Source organism: Rana temporaria, chromosome 1 (genome assembly GCF_905171775.1).
Source record: "Rana temporaria chromosome 1, aRanTem1.1, whole genome shotgun sequence".
Lineage (NCBI taxonomy): Eukaryota > Metazoa > Chordata > Amphibia > Anura > Ranidae > Rana > Rana temporaria.
In genome coordinates, this window is record NC_053489.1 from 403,526,534 (window position 1) to 403,545,849 (window position 19,316).

The following is a 19,316-nucleotide window of genomic DNA, read 5'->3' on the forward strand; positions in this document are numbered from 1 at the left end:
CGTGTGTACGGGCCTTAAGTGGTTATCAGATATCAACTACCTCTCAAAGTTGATATGCATACTTTTGTAATGTTGCTGTCTGTATAACTATATGCACCATCTCTTGGTTCCCACATAACTAGACTGGGAAGTAGACATCCCAAGGTGATCTCAATTTTTGCCACAATTTTTGGAAATGAAAAAAACATTCTGGTCTTTTTTTCAACCTCACCTACTATGTAACTATGTAATTATTCTGGTATTGAGGGGATTAAAGACCAACTCCATTTTTTTCATTTTTTTACATAGTTTATTTGGGCCAAGTTGGTCCAAATTAACTTATTCTTCCACTAAGAAATGTGGATTCTGTCAAAATAGCAGCACTGTTTTCCAGCAGCATTATGGGGACTTTTAGTCTGCTGCTGGAACAAGTGCTAAGAGCTTCTCAACCATTCACGGAAACCTTGTATTTGTATAAATGAATACACGGATTCTTTGGATTGTCATCCTCTTCACCTCAGCCAACCAGAGGAGGGCTTGTATTAATCTAAAAAAATACAATGCTTTCTGTGAACAGCTGAGAAGCTCTCAACCTGACTCAATTTTGTTCCAGCAGCAGACAGGAAGTCTCCATAATGCTGAAGAAACACTTCACTGTATACTGTACGTAGCTGATGCTACACAGTTTACAACAGTGACAGCGGGCACATCTTTTACAAAAAGGACATAGTTCCTTTGGGCTAGCTTGGCACAAGCAAACTTTTTAAAGTAATACAAATTCTTTAGTTATGCTTTAAAGCATGGAGTTTGGTATCGGCCCACTAAATAAAGAATATACAGGTCATGAACAGAGGGAGGCAAAAAGAAATGGCTTCCTGTAAAGGTCACATTCAGTGAGAGGATGAAGATGAGAGGGTTAATGCACAGATGTGCAGAATAAGGAAGGTAAAAGGTTATTGTACAGAAAAATAAGGATCTTTAGGAACACACTTTTGGAATAGTGATATTATTGTCCTTTATTTATATTATGCAGCAGGCAAGGATCCCGACGCCTTGATAAATGGATCCTGTGAGGTCCCAAAATTCTGGACTATAATGCTTGTTGTTTTATGTGACCAAAATACAAGATTATCACTATTCTAATGTATACTTGTGAAGATCCTTATTTTCTTATGATTGCATGGTGGCACTATATCCACCAATTCACTACAACACCCTGCATGAACAGTAGGCAAGCTTGTTAGGAGTGCAACAGATACAATACAACTTTTCTGTACATTAATATACAGGTCACGTAGAAAGGCAAGCTGGAGATCAGATTAACAGAAGAGAAAGGGCAGAGTGAAAGTATTAATTAAAAAAATATACTTTATCCTTATCTGCTGCTGCAGTAATCTATGTTTTGCTTTGAGACTAATGAATAAATAATTTATTTAATAGTTCCTCTTCTCTCCTCTTCCTCCATTGCAACAAGAAAAGGTAGGCTCTCAGATGTAAACACTACGCTGTTTACATTTATAATCATTGTAAATGGTCTTTCTATGACCAAGCACAGCGCACACAAGGTACAGAGCTGCTTAGATCAGCTCTGTACTCAGTGTCTGTAAACGGCACTTTATAAATGACATTTGATAAATACTCATCCACCAATCCACTGTTAATAAAGGTACAGTGGTAGGTTGTTAAAGTTGCTGTGTGGTTATATTCTGTTTATTGTGTCTGTAAAGATAGTGACAGACAAAGCTTTGGCACTTGCTGATAGTGACAAAGCTTGCCTGCCCCTCACTGTTTTCAGTAAGGCAGCGCCTCGGGGTAATGGGCCACTAGAAATGTGAGGGTGGTGGGATGTATCAGCAAGATCTGACACTACCCTGAATAGCTGAATCATTGCCTGCCAGAGCAGTCCAGGATTTGGCTGTGATAGCAGGGTATTGGAGGCTGCTGCAGGTACTTCTAGGTGTAGGCACTTTTTACATGCATCAGTTTTTTTCAATTTACTATTTAAAAATGAACAAAAAAATAAAACACTGGTGCATAGCGTTATTTAAGAGAAAAAAAAAAAGGGGTTTTAGGGAGCCAAACATTTTAGTAGTGACCCTTTGCTCGACCCTAGCTGGCCACCACAGTGTTATGAATGTTAGCAACGAATCATAAACTGTGTTGGATTGTATGGTGTGTGGGATAATAAAGCAGGTGTGTCAGCAAAATCTTTTACCAATGCTGCCAACTCTTAGAGGGAAGCCAGTGATGTCACTTCTGCCTATGCCTTTATTTGAAGAAAATCCCTAATACTATTCTGACAATATGAAACGGAGCAACATCATAAAACCTTTTTCATTTATAAGCCCTAAATGTAAAACATGGCAAGAATCAAAGGTTTAGATGATGTCAAATATATACTGACACATATATACAATAAATGGTTTCAATTTAAAAAAAAAATTGCAGGACAATTGTAACAATTCTAATGTAATTTGATGAATATGTTGATTTCCTATGATTGTCAGCTCCATCTAGTGGCCTAAATGCAGTATTTTTGCTGAAATACCTAGATCAGGAAAATACTGCATTATGGCCACTAGGTGGACCTTACGATCATAGAAATCATTGTATGAAGCAAAATACAGTATGGTAAGAATGTACGATGGCTGGACAAATGCTTGTGATATTTGTCCAGTTTGTTTTATATAAATATGACCTGCATTTGTTTAAATGGTTGACCTGCTTATCTTGTTCAGAAGTGGGTACACTACCTATTTTAAGAAGAGAATTGGGGGACATGTCAGCATAGAGAAGATTTTCAGGTTTTAGGTCACGGTGAACCACTCCATTTTCATGTAGATACTGTAAATGCAACAAAATACCATAAATTAAGATACAAAATTATTGCCAGTCAATGGTAAAGAGAATATATATTGTTAAAGGAATACAATGTAACTTAGCTGGGTTTGATCCCTCCACAAAACTGATAAAGTATATAAACATATTTATTCTCACAATTTAGATACAGTTGGATACGCTAAGCACACTAAGCACTGATTTTCAGTACTGTGTAGCCCAATGGCTCATTATGTGCCTGTACTGTTATGTTACCCGCATGTGGTCTCATCCTCTCTTTGTGTCCATGTCGGTGTAAACTCATTACACCCATAATCTTTTTTTAAATGTGACTGCATATATTTGTAATATATGCTAATTCAAATCTAATCTACCACTAAGGATTACCGCTGACTAGGATTTTTTTTGGCACATTGCCGTATTAATTAAGTGATTACTAGGCTTATGCATATTTATCAAGTATGCAACACTTTCACATTTTGTGCATTCATTAACAATGAGCATGAAGGAAATCTATTCTGTTCTGAGAGGCACATAAGAAAACCGTTTCAACAGATTTGTGTTTAAAGAAACCTGTAAAGAAAGAAATATAAAAGCTGACATTTTCCGTCCTGTTAAATTATAATTTTATTTCTGTTCAATGTTACATGACTGCATTTTTGCTGACTGCATACGTGGTCACCAGAGATCAACTTTCTCTCAAAGTTGATGTGCATACTTTTGTAATGTTGCTGTCTGTATAACTGTATGCACCTCCCCTTGTTTCCCACATAACAAGGCTGGGAAATAGAGATACATTGGAGTTTACTCCAGACAGCACAGGCAAGAGTAAGGCCTCGTACACACGATAGGATCGCCAGAGGAGAACGGTCTGAAAGACCGTTTTCATCAGTCCAAACCGATCGTGTGTAGGCCCCATAGGTTATTTAACCTTCGGTCAAAAAAATGAGAACTTGCTTTAAGATTGAAACGATGGACGCCTAACCGATTGGTCAAAACCGATCGTTAGTTTGCAAAAGCATTGGTTAAAAACCTGCGCATGCTCAGAATCAAGTCGACGCATGCTTGAAAGAATTGAACTTCGTTTTTTTCAGCACGTCCTTGTGTTTTACGTCGTTGTGTTTTACATTATTAACCGATGGTGTGTAGGCGAGACGGACCATCAGTCAGCTTCATCGGTTAACCGATGACAACAGTCCTTCGGACCGTTCTCATCGGATGGACTGATCGTGTGTACGAGGCTTTAAGGTAGGTGTTATCTACTGCCATTTAACTGTTTCTGCTGTTAGTTTACAACAAGGGAAGGCAACCTTTTAGAGGTGGAGATCTACCCTGAACAACATGGAACAGATCAAAGGTCACCAGGGTGCAGTTTTTTTTAAAGGCGATAATCAAGCATGGCCCCATTAAAAAGTAAGAAGGACTTGAATGAAACTTAGAAAAATATTAAAATATGATAGTCACTCTAATATGTAAACTTATCCTACCTTAGCTTCATTGAGTAACTTGGCATTTACTTTCACAATTTTCTCATGTCCGGAGAATACGCTGGCTGAATGGCGGGTTTGAATACTGGCCTTGTTGGCTGGTTAGCTAGGGTAGATTCTAATCTGGCTGACTGATTTGAGTTCTGGTCTGGATGGCTGGCTGGACTGAGTTCTGGCCTGCCCGACTGGCTGGCTGGGCTGAGCTCTTACCTGGCTGTCGGGCTGGCTGGACTAAGTTCTTGCCCAGCTGACTGACTGGTTTGAGTTTTGAGCTGGCTGGTTGGGCTGAGTTCTGGAATGGATAGCTGGGTTTAGTTCTTGCCTGGCAGGCTCACTGGTTGTGTTCTGGCTTGGCCTGGCTGGACTGAGTTCTTTCCTGGCTGGCTGATGGTTTGAGTTACGGCCTGGCCTGGTTTGGCTTGATTTTGGCATTGCTAACTGGGCTGAGTTCTTGCCTGACTAGCTGGCTGTTTTGACCTTTGGCCTGGCTGGCTGGTTGAATCCTGGACTCATCTGGCTGACTGGTTTAAGTTCTAGTCTGGCTGGCTAGATTGGGTTTTTGGCCAGCTGGCTGGTTGTTTTGAGTTTGGGCATGACTGACTGGGTTGAGTTCTTGCTCAACTGACTGGTTGGCTCCTCAGGAAGGATGTACTGGAAATGGAAAGAATAAAGAAGGGCAACAAAGCTAATGAAGGGTCTGAAGGATATTAGTTATGAAGAAAGGTTGCAGGCACTGAACTTATTCTCTCTGGAGAAGAGATGCTTGAGACGTATATGATTTCAATTTACAAATACCATACTGGTGACCCCCACAATAGGCATAAAACTTTTTAGCGGAAGGGAGTTTAACAAGACACGTGGCCAATCCTTAAACTTAGAAGAAAAGAGGTTTAACCTTAAACTACGTAGAGGGTTCTTTACTGTAAGAGCGGCAAGGATGCAGAATTCCCTTCCACAGGAAGTGGTCTCAGCGGGGGGCATCGATGGTTTCGAGAAACTATTAGATAAGCATCTGAACGACCACAACATACAGGGATATACAAGGTAATACTGACATATAATCACACACATAGGTTGGACTTGACTTGTGTCTTTTTTCAACCTCACCTACTATGTAACTATGTAACTATCATTTGGGAAACATAGTAATAATAATAATATTAAAAAATCAGCAGAAATGAGAGCTAAGGGGAGAAGGGGAATAAAGAGTTAAATCGGGCTGATTAGAGTTAACTAAGGTATTAAAATAAATTTTATTTAAAACAAAACAAAAATGTTTTTTTTTTACTTGCCAGGGTTTCTTTAATTGATGTCATATGTGCATCCAATGCCACACCACAATAAATGCTACACTGTATTACTCAATGACACGTGCAGACTATCTGCAAGTGTAATCTTAAACATGAGTGACTGAATTCTAACAACCACTCCTGCTATAGAATACACAGCAATTCCTGGGTGTCTTTATGACATATGGTGATTGCTGGTAACATCAGTGAGGGAGTGGCAACTGGGGTGGTTCATCAAATGTTTAAAGTTGCTCAAAATTTGGCTCTTGTTTTTTTTCCATGAAGGTTAGAAAAATAAAACATTAAAAAGTAACTACATTTTTCTTGAGAAAAAACAAACCCCTATGGTTGATCTTTGTAATGTACATTGTAAGGATTTTAATAAACTTTGTAGCAGAATTCTATCTGTTTCTGTTCTTAAGAAAAATCTGTATTTTCAACTACAGTAAAATCTTAGTTTGAGAGTAACTTGGTTTGAGAGCGTTTTGCAAGACAAGCTAAATGTTTTAATAAATTTTTACTTGATATACAAGCGATGTCTTGATATAAGAGTAGCGTCATGTGACAACTGGGTATAAAAGAGAAGAGAGGAGCCTCCAAGTTTAGCAATATGGTTACATTTAATGAAAGTACAACATTTAGCAACTTATTGCTACACTAAGTGCCGGTTCACACAGGGGCAATACGACTTACAGCGCGACTTTGCAAGGTGACTTGGAGGCAACTTCAGCGCGACTTTAAACGACTTACAATGCGACTTCAAGTCGCCTCCACGACAGACGACTTTGCCTGTGGCCAATCACAGAATAATCAGCTCTGTGGGAGGGAGGGGTTTGCCTGGGTAAACTATTTTCTTTTCCTGTAAAGTTGCTTCAGTTAAGACGGAGATCCGACTTGGAGGCAACTTCCATTGAAATCAATGGGTACAAGTTGCCTAGAAGTCGCCTTGAAGTAATACAGGAACCTTTTCTGAAGTCGGAGCAAGTTCAGTAGTGTGCATTAAGACGGCTCTCATTCACTTCAATGGAATTTCTTATGTCCAGCATCTTGGGGCAACTTGAGGTCTGACAAGTCGAATCCCAAGTCGCTGTAGTGTGAACCGGCACTTAGAGGTGCCTCTCTTCTCTTTTATACCCTGTAAAAAAAATGCTTTGATATACAAGTGCTTTAGATTACAAGCATGTTTCTGGAACGAATTATGCTCGCAATCCAAGGTTTTACTGTATGTGCTTGAAAGTCTGGTTACTGAATTGGAGTGTCTGTGTTCAATTTAATCAGCGGATGCACATGCAGTGCTCTGTTGAGGAAATCAGCAGTGCCTGCATCCCTTAAGAAGTAAGTTAACCTTAAAGTGGTTGTAAACCCCCCCCCCCAAAAAAACCTGCAAGACAAATGCATAATAACGCATATACCCCAGCTTGGGATTGAGGCCACACAAGTGTTCCCATAGCAAGTGGTTTGCTATGGAAGCACACACAGAATAGAAGGAACCAAGATGGTTGGCGGGGAACCCAGAAGAGGAAATTTGGGGCTGCTCTCTGCATACCCTTTGCACAGAGCAGGTAAAAATAACATGCTTATGTTTTGAGGGGAAAAAAATACGTTTTACAAACACTTTAAGTATCTCGCCAAAAATATATTTCCTATTGCAGAGGATGCCTAAAATCTGACTTGCATCTTAGTGCAGACTTCTGGGGAAATCAGTGAGCCAATCACACAAGTAGGAAATTACATCTCTGGTGAGGTTCTGTAAACCAACCGTGTACAGAAAGTCTCCATGTTGCCATATTGCATTGAGTTTTACAGAGAAAATACAGCGTCTCCAGATTTAAAAATAAAGGTAATTATTAATACCAATTAAATTACTATAAGGCTTTTGTAGCAATTGTATATGCTATATATATATTTTTTTTTTATGACAGTGGAGTTACTCTTTAACTGCTATGGGTAATGTAAAGAACATAGCATGACCGCCTCCATTTTATATTCAGGTTGCCATGTTATAGTTTAAAAGAAAGGTTTAAAAAAGCTTTACATGAAGTTATAGATACCTTTCACCTAGATATGTATGAATGGAATTTCACCTCTGCTAATGTTTGTTTAAGATCTTAGGTCACATCCATATATTAACTGAACTTATACAACAGATACTATCTAATAGGAAATGATTAACCTGAATGTATTCTTGTAATTACACTATGCCCTTGAGAAACTCCTCCTTTGTCCTTCTAAATCTGTATATATATGAGGGGCTAACTCAAGTAAAACAGATGTCATTTGAACACAACGCATGCTAGTTTTTCTTGTGTCAATTGATGTCTCCGGGCTCGTAGACTGATGAAATCTCTATCTCCGTCATTTGAACCTAACAACCTACCTGGGTGGTCTTATACAAGTGATTCGCCTAACAGCAATGGGGGCTCGTCCGGGATAAAGCAAATTAACTGAGGTAAGAATCTTTTTTGTCTTTATTGACTGAATACTTCTTGCCTCAGCTCTGATTAAAGCTTTTTTAGAACCATAAAATTAGTAGGGGATAAGAACCACGCCAGGAGGTTAATAGAAGGGTTTTTGGTAAACCCACATAGAAGGGTTTTGGGTAAACCCATAGAAGGGTTTTTGGGAAACCCACAAAAGATAAGCAGTACTGCATAGATATTCCTTTAGGGAAGGAAAATTAAGTGGTTAATGAGGAAAGAGATTCCAACAGCCTAAAAAAACCTTTGCTTTTTCTTTCTATCGCATAGAAGTATAAGATTTATTAGAAATATAAGAATAATTTGTTGTGTGGATCAGAAGACTGTGTGGTAAGTCAGTCGTCTCCCACTTTCAATATGGGTCAGAAACAAGGTAAAGAAGGTCCTCCCCCTCCTCCCAACCCAGGGGAAATATGTAAGGATTTCGTAGCTAGAATTTGTGGTACTAATTATGAACTTATAGACCCATGGGTTTCAAATTAAGCGGGATGGACCACAGCCTTACACAGTGTAGACCCCTTTCCCCGGGATGGAGATCTTTCCCTTGGTACCCCGGGGACCCTCAATGGGATTTGGATTATATGGAAAAGGAAGCAGAGAATTGGTTAAAATAGGCCCCATATTGGTTTCCGAGGGAAAATATGAAGCAGAAAAAGCCCACCAAATGTTTAAGTAAGGAAGATTATGACCACAAACAGAGAAAAAGCTGATAAAAAGAGAGTTGTCCCTGACCCAACAGCAGGCCCCCCCTCCACAACAGCAGGCCCCCCAGCTCTACAACCACAACAGCAGGCCCCGCCTGCTCCACAACCACAACAGCTGCCCCCCCCTACTCTCCCCCACACTTCACAACAAGATAGACAGCACCTACAGAGGCACAGACAGGAAGTCAGAGTCGAGGTAGCTGAACCAGAAGAAGACCAGGGAGCTATAGGAGGGGTAGTTTCACCACCTGGCCAAGAGCAAGAGGAAGAACAGGGAGACGCTGGAACAAGTAAAACATTTAGCCCCCCTAAAACAAAGAGTGGAACAGTATATAGTAACACTGACCTTTCATTGCCTTTCATGACGATTGGAAATTAAATTTAAAAAAAAAGTAATAGACATTGAGGACATAGATCGGATAGTGAAACATTGCCCCAGACCCACCGCCTCTGCAGGAGGTACTTTAACTTACTTAAAAAAGGCATGTAAGGGTAGAAATTACACACAGGAAGACATGCGCCTTATCATTGATGGCATTATAGGACACACCAGTTCCTGGAGCTGGGCAAATGTTCCAAGCATAAATACTATTGACACTGGAAATGCGGGAGCATATGGGTTAAATACAGTAGCAGGTATTAATACCATGTGGACAGAATTAGAGGCTGAAATGATGAATGTATTTAAAAATAAAAATTCCCTTCCTACTGCCATAGCATGCAAACAAAAGTCAGAAGAAACTGTAGTTGAGTTCTGGAAAAGATTTCATGACAATTGGACAACAGAAGCTGGATCAGCTAAAACGACTGATGTGGGAGCCTTGTTTATTCAAACCTATATGAATAATCTAAGGCCCCAGTTCGCCTTGTTGGTCAAACAGATGATATCTGAATGGACAACAAAGACGATTGACCAATTTCAGGAAACTTTAATACAGAAAGAAGCAGCGGGATGTTTTGATGTAATAAGAGAGAAAGCAGTGAGTGCCCATTATCAGGCAGGGTGGCATTTATAGATTTGTTCAAGACCTTCGAGCTGTAAATAACCTGGTGTGCACCTAGAGTGCATGATGTGCCAATCACTCTTTTATCTCCATACCACCCGATGTAGAGTATTTTTCTGTGATTGATTTAACAAATGTATTTTTTAGCGTCCTTGTTGATGAGGAGACACAGCCAATCCTTGCTTTCTGTTTTTTTGCCAGATGACATGGTGTAGAATGCCCCAGGGTTATGTGGACTCCTGTAGTCTACTCAGTTGTGCCCCAGGCCACATTGCGGTCCTGGACTCCCTGCCATTGTTCTGTTCTACTCCAATATGTTGATTGATATGTAACCCAAGCCAGGTAGCCTGCAAAGAGGATGGTTCAGATCTGCTACATTGGTTGGCAGATAATGGTAATACAGTTTCCAAAAAGAAACTTCAATGGTGTCAGGGAACTGTTGTATACCTTGGTTTTGTACTCACAAAAGGTGAAAGGAAAGTCAGTCACAAGCTGCGGCTCTCCGTGGGTCTAGCCCCCCCACAGACCAAGAAGGATATGCTGTCCTTTCTTGGCATGATTGGCATGACTTCTGCCAATGCATACCTGACTGTTCCTACTATAACATTTTGAGACAAACCACAGGTAATGACATGCCAGATTGTATGACATGTATAATGCTTTTGTATACCTCAAAACTATGATAGCAGCTCCTGGTCTTGGCCTCTGAGTATAGCAAAGGGTTACACCTATTTGCTAGGGACAACTGTACAACCATGACAGGAGTCCTGACGCAAAAACATGGGAGACAAACTGCGCCCTAACGTTTTTTCCCCCAGGGGTTGTGCCTATGCCAGTGCAGGGCATGCTGGCGTGTCTCAGAGCTCTAGCATCCTGTGCGATGGTGGTGGAAATGGCTACATCATTCACTCTGGGTCATCCCACCACCCTGCATACTACACATAATGTATCAATTTTACTAAAGAATATCCATACCCAACATATGTCAGCCCAACGGCTGAGTGGGTATGAGGTTATTCTTTTGTCCAACCCACAGCTTGAAATAAAGTACACCTCTTCTACTTCTGGCCCCACCCCAATTCTGAATGCTTTGTTAGGGTTAAAAGGAGAACAGGATGAGGTTGTCCCACAGCATAAATGTATAGATCTCATACATCAGGATACATCCCCAAGGCCAGACATGTCTTCTGTGGCTCTTCCAGATGCACAGAATGTCTTTGTGGATGGTTCCTGTTCCAGGCCAAATGACAACACATACCATGCTGGGTATGCTGTTGTGCAATTACCTGATAAAATCCTAGAAGCAAATCCAGTTACTTTCCAGTCAGCCCAGGCTGCTGAACTAATTGCGCTTACCAGAGCTTGTCAGCTTTTTGAAGGGCAAGATGTAAACATTTACACTGACTCAAAATACGCACATGGCGTGACGCACGATTTTGGAGTCATATGGGAAAGGAGGGGCTACATAGCAGCGGATGGTAAATCAATTTCACATTCCACACTTGTCAGAAATCTATTAGAAGCCATACAGTTGCCAAGATCCATAGCTGTACTACACTGTAGGGCACATACCGGGCAACAAAATGACATAGCCAAAGGCAATGCCTTGGCTGACAAAGCAGCATCCACACAGCCAGCAGACATCCAAATGCCATTGCTCTCACCTGAAATCCCACTACTAGATCAAACATTGCATGACCTCCAAGCATATGCCACAGACCAAGACATCCAGCAATGGAACAAAATAGGTGTGCAGACAAGCCCAGAAACTGGCCTTGTCTGCCAAGAGGGGAGACCATGTATCCCTGTAGCCAGCGCACCCATTTTTATTTCACAATACCATGGCATAGGTCACAGAGGTTGGAAAGTCACATGTGAACCTTTGGATAGGGATTTTTACATTCCAGGTCTTCCCTCTCTCGTTAAGGCATATGTTTCCAGATGCATCATATGCATTCAGAATAATCCCAGGAACCCTCACAAGGCAAAACATGAACATCTGATATATCCATCCACACCATTCACTCATTTACAAATTGATTTTACACACATGCCCAAACTAGGTAAAAGACAGGAATATTTGCTAGTAATAGTGGACATGTTCTCAAGATGGATAAAAGTGTTTGTAACAACAAAGGAAGATGCACAAACAGTAGTAAGAATTCTCACACAGGAAATCATTCCCAGATGGGGATGCCCATTTCAGATCATTTAGACAATGGCCCTGCATTTGTGGCCAAAGTTTGTCAAGATCTAGTAAAGACACTGAAAATAGAATGGAAGTTTCATATTCCGTACCATCCCCAGAGCTCAGGTATAGTGTAAAGGATGAACAGAACCCTTGAAGATGGGATCAGGAAGGCCACTGGAGGTACGTATGCAAATTGGAAGAAGGTCCTACCAGCTGTACTAGCCGAGGTAAGAATGACACCCTCTAAAAAGACAGGATACTCTCCTTTTGAAGTTTTAATGGGTAGACAATTCCCCACCCCATGGGCCAGACAGCCACTTATGTTAGAAAGAGGGGACCTAGATCTTATTCAGGAAGAATATGTAAAAAAACATATTGAAACTTTAGATTAAGTTGAAAGGAATGTTGCTCGCACCTCTCCGTTTTTCTTCACAGAAACCAACTCATAACTTTCAAGTGGGAGATGTCGTAGTGGTCCAGTAACTGAAGCGTACCAAGAAGGAAGAGTATCCATTTGGACCCCCGACTACAGTGATCGTGGTTACCCGAACAGCTCTTCTGGTAGAAGGACAACAGGCTTGGATCCATGCCAGTCGTGTGAAGAAGGTGAACCAAACACCTAAGAAGCAAGCCAAGGATAAAGGAGGTGAAGAAGGTGACACAAATCCTCGAACAGTGAGTGAAGCAGGTGGAAAAAAAAAGGCTCTGAAGAAGATGACGTCGCTTATTTCACCACAGACTTCTGGGAAAGCCTTGTGCCTCTTATTCTGGGCTGCCCTGATCGTGTTCCTGCCAATTTGGCTGACAACTAACTGTATTTATCATCCTGAAGATTTGGGACACATAAAGAGCATTTGTGGAGCCTCTAACACTCCACAACAGAATAATACACATGACAGACACAAGAGAAATTACACCCCTCCACCGTTAGTATTCCTCTCATGGCTGTACCTTTAAATATCACAAATGTTCTATTATTGTTAAAATACAATTAGTACTACAATGGCAATTAGAACTAAGGAAGATCACCCCAGGGAAGAGTGTTATCAGATTGTCAGATTAGCAGATTCGTATGATGCCAAGATGGGTGATATGAATGAGTAAAAGATATGTATCCACATACACCTTAAGAAGATCTTTGCTCCACATAGATGTGAAGTAGTACTGTGGACCCTTTGGTGTCATACTAAGTAGAGAAGATATGGTAGTGACCCCGCAATAGGGTACTGATAATGTTGAGATATATATATCTATAAGGAAGTAAGCAAATTACAAGATGAAGCTAGAAATATTGCCAAGACATGGGATCCTTTTGCAAACCTAAGTTCTGGAGTAGGAATACTGACCTGGTTAAAAAGTGCTGCCATGATCATCATTATGATCATTCTTTTTGTTTTGTTCCTATATGCTTGTTATAAGCTTATAATGTGCATAATTGTTAAGGCATCCCGAACATCTGATCCTGTGGCTGCGAATAGGATTTATCTGAGTATGTATTATGATAGAAGAATGATTATATAATTGTGAGACATATTATGTCTCAAAGAGAGGATTTGTAAAGAACATAGCATGACCGCCTCCATTTTATATTCAGGTTGCCATGTTATAGTTTAAAAGAAAGGTTTAAAAAAGCTTTACATGAAGTTATAGATACCTTTCACCTAGATATGTATGAATGGAATTTCACCTCTGCTAATGTTTGTTTAAGATCTTAGGTCACATCCATATATTAACTGAACTTATACAACAGATACTATCTAATAGGAAATGATTAACCTGAATGTATTCTTGTAATTACACTATGCCCTTGAGAAACTCCTCCTTTGTCCTTCTAAATCTGTATATATATGAGGGGCTAACTCAAGTAAAACAGATGTCATTTGAACACAACGCATGCTAGTTTTTCTTGTGTCAATTGATGTCTCCGGGCTCGTAGACTGATGAAATCTCTATCTCCGTCATTTGAACCTAACAACCTACCTGGGTGGTCTTATACAAGTGATTCGCCTAACAGGTAATAGACCGTTTTTTTTTTCATTTTTAATACTAGTCCTATATATATGTTATTACCTAGTACACCATGAAGGCTATTAAGAAGGCTAAAAATGTTTTTTCCACTTTCCAGAATTTGAAAGGAAGTCTCACCCCAGGGAGAAGGCTTGTCTGTATCATCTAACTGAGCGTAAGCGTATGATAATACACTTTGCCGAGTCACTGAGACTTATTTTATAACCCGTTCCTGCAAACATTTCTTCACAAGTTTGACAAGTGTGAAGAGATTGTATGAAAGGAGCTGTATTATCCATAACTAGGGCATTGATATTGCTGCAGGAGCTCGACAATACTTGGTATGCTGCAGCAACCACACTGAATAGACCCTGTTTTGGACAAACATGAAATGTGCTTTCTTGATAGGTGAGAGGTTGTGAAAATATAACAGCTTAGTAAGATTTAAGGGCTGAATATAGGGCTGCATCAGCTGGTTCCATAGAAACCGGCCGACATTCAGCCTGCGTGTACGGCAGCCAGTCCGACAGAAGCCAGCCGTTCCCCTGGGAGCAATCCCCCTGTCAGAACACAATAGCTCAGCAGGGTAGATCGCTGTACTAACATCGGATTGTTAGTGCATCAGCTGCTCATGAGCGCTTCAGTGCATTGTGCATTCAGTGCATTGAGAATCAAGTAATTTTAAACATTTGCTTCAGACATTTTAAGATGTGTTTTGGAAGTGTTAGGGCTTTCTAAATCTCTAAGAATGGCTGTTTTTTTTTTTTTTTTAGGGGAAGGAGAACAAGGGAAGGGAATTTTCTTAGCACTTTATAAATGTGTGCCAAGCACTACAGAGAGGTTTAGAACTCATATTCACTATGCTACAATTGACTTGAATTTAGACATTTGGTAAGCTATGCAAGATGCCATGTCTACCAAATATTATAATCCAGATAAAAATCTATGTGAAGCAATGCAAATGTGCTGCAAATTTTGAATGTGTACTAGATCGTTTCTATTGAAGTAAAGAACAAGCATTGGCTTTCAAAGCTTTATAATGCAAAGCAAATGCCTGTTTACAACCGTGTTAATGAGGTCTAAAGTATTTAAAGGCATACCCCAACTTTTAAGTACACAATGGGGTTTATTTACTATCACTAACAAACCCAGCTTGTTCAATTAAGCCTGGTAATAAAACCTGGAAGCTCATTGGTTTCTGTGCAGAAGTGAGCCTGATTTTTCACTTTCCAGCGATAGTAAATAAACTCCATTGTGTTCTTAAAAGTGGGGTATGCCTGTACATTGCTGCCTATAGCCCAACTGTTTATAACCTATCTCTAGCTGGATGACACAGCTCCTGAACACCTACACCTACTTTATAAATACGTTGTTGATGAATATTTATGCACTCAAGAAATGCCCACATCTTGTAGGAATGTGTCAAAATGTTCCAGACCATCTTTACAAAGTTATTAGCCCTCATTCACACTAATTTCATTTTACCAGTCAATTCCTGACTATGCTCAACATGCAGAATCCCATTCTTTCTAATTGTACCTGTTCAAACTTGTATGCTCAGACACCCTATGCTCTAAGCCCCTGGTGCCCAACCGGCAAACCTGCAACCTCAGATATCACGTATACATGCACAATTTTACATACTGGTGCTCTACGTGCAAATGGCAACCTATTTAAGACAAAGGTGGTACAGTGACATATGCACCTTTTTGAGCTTGAGTTTTTTGCATCTTACCTGCAGCATTTGGTGTGCCATCAACAATGAATGGCACCACAAGCACACTATTCGTTACATGTTCACACGCTGCTGTAGTGTGAATGCAGCCTAAAGCTAGGCATATCCATGAATCTCAGCCGGTTCAGCAGGGAGATTGGAGCCATGTATGGGTAGGCTAATTGTACCCTAATTGATTAATCGTTCAACAGGGTGGCACAGTGGTGTAGTGGGTAGCACTTTTGTCTAGCAGCAAAAGGGTCGCTGGTTCGAATCCCAACCACGACACTACCTGCCTTGAGTTTGTATGTTCTCCCTGTACCTGCATGGGTTTCCTCCAGGTACTTCAGTTTCCTTCCACACTACAAAGACATGTTGGTAGGTTAATTAGATCCTTTCTAAATTGGCCCTAGTATATGAATGTGAGTTGGGGACCTTAGATTGTAAGCTCCTTGTGGGTAGGGACTGATGTGAATGTAAAATGTATATGTAAAGCCAGTGGCGTACTAAGTGGGGGCCGCGGGCCGCCCCAGGTACCACACACTGGTGGGGGGGGGGGTGTCAGGCCGGCACCCCCTCCATGCTTAAATCCATGACAGCGTCGTGGGTTTTGGCAGCGGTGCAGTGGCAGGCACAGGCAGGGAGAGGCGTGGCAATGCAAGGGGGAGTGGGTGTGCGGGGTGCAGAGTGACACACCGCTGCACCAACCATCTTCTCCTCTCGTGGCTGCGGGCTGTGTGTCTGAGCGATCCCGGAATCACACAACAGCTATAGTGGCGATGCAAGGGGGAGGGGGGGTGCAGGGTGACACACCACTGCACCAACCATCCCCTCCTCTCGTGGCCGTGGGCTGTGTGTCTGAGCGATCCCGGTCCCGGATATCAGGCAGGCACAGCCGTGCATAGTGAAGTTTATGTGTACACAGGGGGGAGGGAACCTCACCTGCTGTGCATGTGCCACCGCCGCACTGATCTGAGGTACTGAATGGGGGGGGGTGGTCTGCACTGAATGGGGGCTACAATAAAGGGGTCTGCACTGATGGGGCAGTCTGTGTAACATGCAGGGGGTCCAGAGCTATAGGGGGCTGTTTAATGTAAATGGGTCCAGAGGTGCAGGGTGCTATGTAAGGTAAAGGGGTGCAAGGTGCTATGTAATATAGGGGTCCAGAGGTGCAGGGGGCTGTGTAATGTAAAGGGGTGCAGGGTCTGTGTAATGTAAAGGGATCCTGTGGTGCAGTTGTGGAGAGGGGGTACACAGTAGTGACAAAGAGATATTGAAGGATGCAGAGGTATCCATGGGGCACAGTGGGGTGTTTTTACATTTTAATGTGGGGGGGGGGGTGCCAGATATAGGATCCGCCCCAGGTGCCAAGTGCTCTTGGTATGCCCCTGTGTAAAGCGCTGGTTGCCAGAAAAGAAAATCACGGTATCTTTTGCCGGCTTAATATGTTGTACTTACACTTTGCTCAGGTGTGAATGCAAACCTACCTGTGGTTGCATTCATCATTTTTTTTTCACTCATTTGCTTCTATAATACAGCAGAATTGAAATGTCAACATAATTTGATATTCAAAACATCGGATTGACATTTACATACAGTATGTCGCATCAGCTTGTGCAGGTATATTTATATTTGCAAGAAAGAAATACTAAATATGAATAAACAAACTAAATTGTATGTATTCAACTCACGGAAACTGCCTCCAGTATTTGTTGTACAACACACGCTGCATCTCTTTCACTGTAATATCCACGCTCTACAATCCTAAAATGGAAGACACGAGGATTTATACAATTCACAATTCAGTGCACAGAACGACATCGCTCAAACTGTATAGCTAGCCTAAGAATTGGAACTCTTTAGGTTTTAACTGGTATCTGGAGCTCCTTTAGCCTAGGTTCACACATACCTGTATGCTAAGTGCACACAGGCAATATGTGCTGCTCTTTTGCAGACATACAGGGGTGCCATTAATTCCTAATGGCACCTCCACACGTCAGAAAATTGCGGTGCATTTTTGGATGCATGAAAGCGCGTATGTGGTTCTAGGCGACCATGGGCCAGATCCACATAGAATTAGATCGGCGCAGCGTATCAGAGATACGCTATGCCGCTGTAACTTACTTTTGGCTGGTTCGAATCCTGGAAGAATTTGCGCCGTAAGTTACGGCAGCGTAGTGTATCTCTGTGGCGGAATTCAAATCGGCGATTAGGGGGCATGATTCATTTAAATGAAGCGCGTCCCCGCGCCGAATGAACTGCGCATGCTCCGTTTCTAAATTTCCCGCTGTGCATTGCGCGAAATGACGTTGCAAGGACGTTATTTTTTAAACTTAGACGTGACTTACGTCCATCCCGATTCACGGACGACTTACGCAAAAAAAAGAAAAAATTCAAATTTCGACGCGGGAACGATGGCCATACTTAACATGGCAAATCTAACTATACGCCGCAAAAAAACAGCTTTAACTATACGCCGGAAAAAGCCGACTAGAGATGACGTAAGAGCTTTGCGATGGCCGTGCGTATGTTCGTGGGTCGTCGGAAATAGCTAATTTGCATACCCAACGCGGAAAACGACGTGAACGCCACCCAGCGGACGCCAAAGTATTGCATCTTAGATCCGAAAGGCGTACGAGGACGTATACCTGTTGGTTCTAACCCAGATGCCGTTGTATCTTGGTTTGAGGATTCAAACCAAAGATACGACGCGGGTAATTTGAAAGTACGCCGGCGTATCAGCAGATACGCCGGCGTACTCTGTCTGTGGATCTGGCCCCATGTTTTTAAAAAAGGGTCAGGGACTCATTTCCTGTGTTTCCTGCAGCTGGGGAAATACAGTAGCTAGTCAAGCACCATTTGAGCTTGATTAGTTGCAGTGGAGGTAGGGGAGACATTGGGAGTCTACTAGACCCCTGATATCTCCATAAAGGGCATCTGTCACCTGATATTTAATCCCCTTATGATAACGATAAAGTTTTATATAAAAGAGTATTAAAAATGTAATATAATAAAATACATAAAATTAATAAAAATGTTAAAAGCACCACCAGCACCTAACGCACAGGCTTGAATGCAACAGTGGATGTAGGGAGCACACCTGTATATAAACACTGATTGCTCTTCATATGTAAGGTATCACCACAAATGTTGGAGGGAAAATATAAATTCTAGGGCCATAATTCATGGTTAAGTCTAAACTGATAACCTGTAAAGGCGTTTGAAGTGTTGCCTATGGAAAATGTTGTGTCTATAGCGGTACGCCATTTTATAGGCATACACAAATTTAAGGCTTGACATGTTTAGTATTTATTGACTCAGCACAACATCTTTTACATTTTTACAAAAATAAATAAAAATGTTGTGTTTGTAAGCACTAAAAATCATATAAAAAATGCAGATTTTAACATACAGTATGTGCAAAAATTTCAAATGACCCTGGTATAAAAGTAGTTAATAGAGTTCCAGATAGAAATGAAAGCCCAATAGAAGTTCCAAACTTACTTTAAAATTTATAATAATGTTTTGGCTGGACTTATGCTGTACGCATGATTGGAAATTTCGACAAGAAAACCGTGGATTGTTTTCACAAAGGAATTTTAGCTGAAACTTGTGTTGCATACACA

At 41.2% G+C, this 19,316-nt stretch overlaps 1 protein-coding gene across 1 annotated transcript in view; it reads right to left on the minus strand.

Annotated features, from left to right (window-relative positions):
* Positions 1 to 19,316, minus strand: part of LOC120913605 (calcium/calmodulin-dependent protein kinase type IV-like) — a 76,259-nt gene that overhangs the window by 20,680 nt on the left and 36,263 nt on the right. Inside the window, exons 6-7 of the mRNA XM_040323679.1 lie at positions 17,382 to 17,454; positions 2,733 to 2,823 (exon numbers count right to left, since the gene is read on the minus strand). Coding sequence (XP_040179613.1) covers positions 2,733 to 2,823; positions 17,382 to 17,454 — 164 coding nt within the window. The remainder of the gene's footprint in view (positions 1 to 2,732; positions 2,824 to 17,381; positions 17,455 to 19,316) is intronic.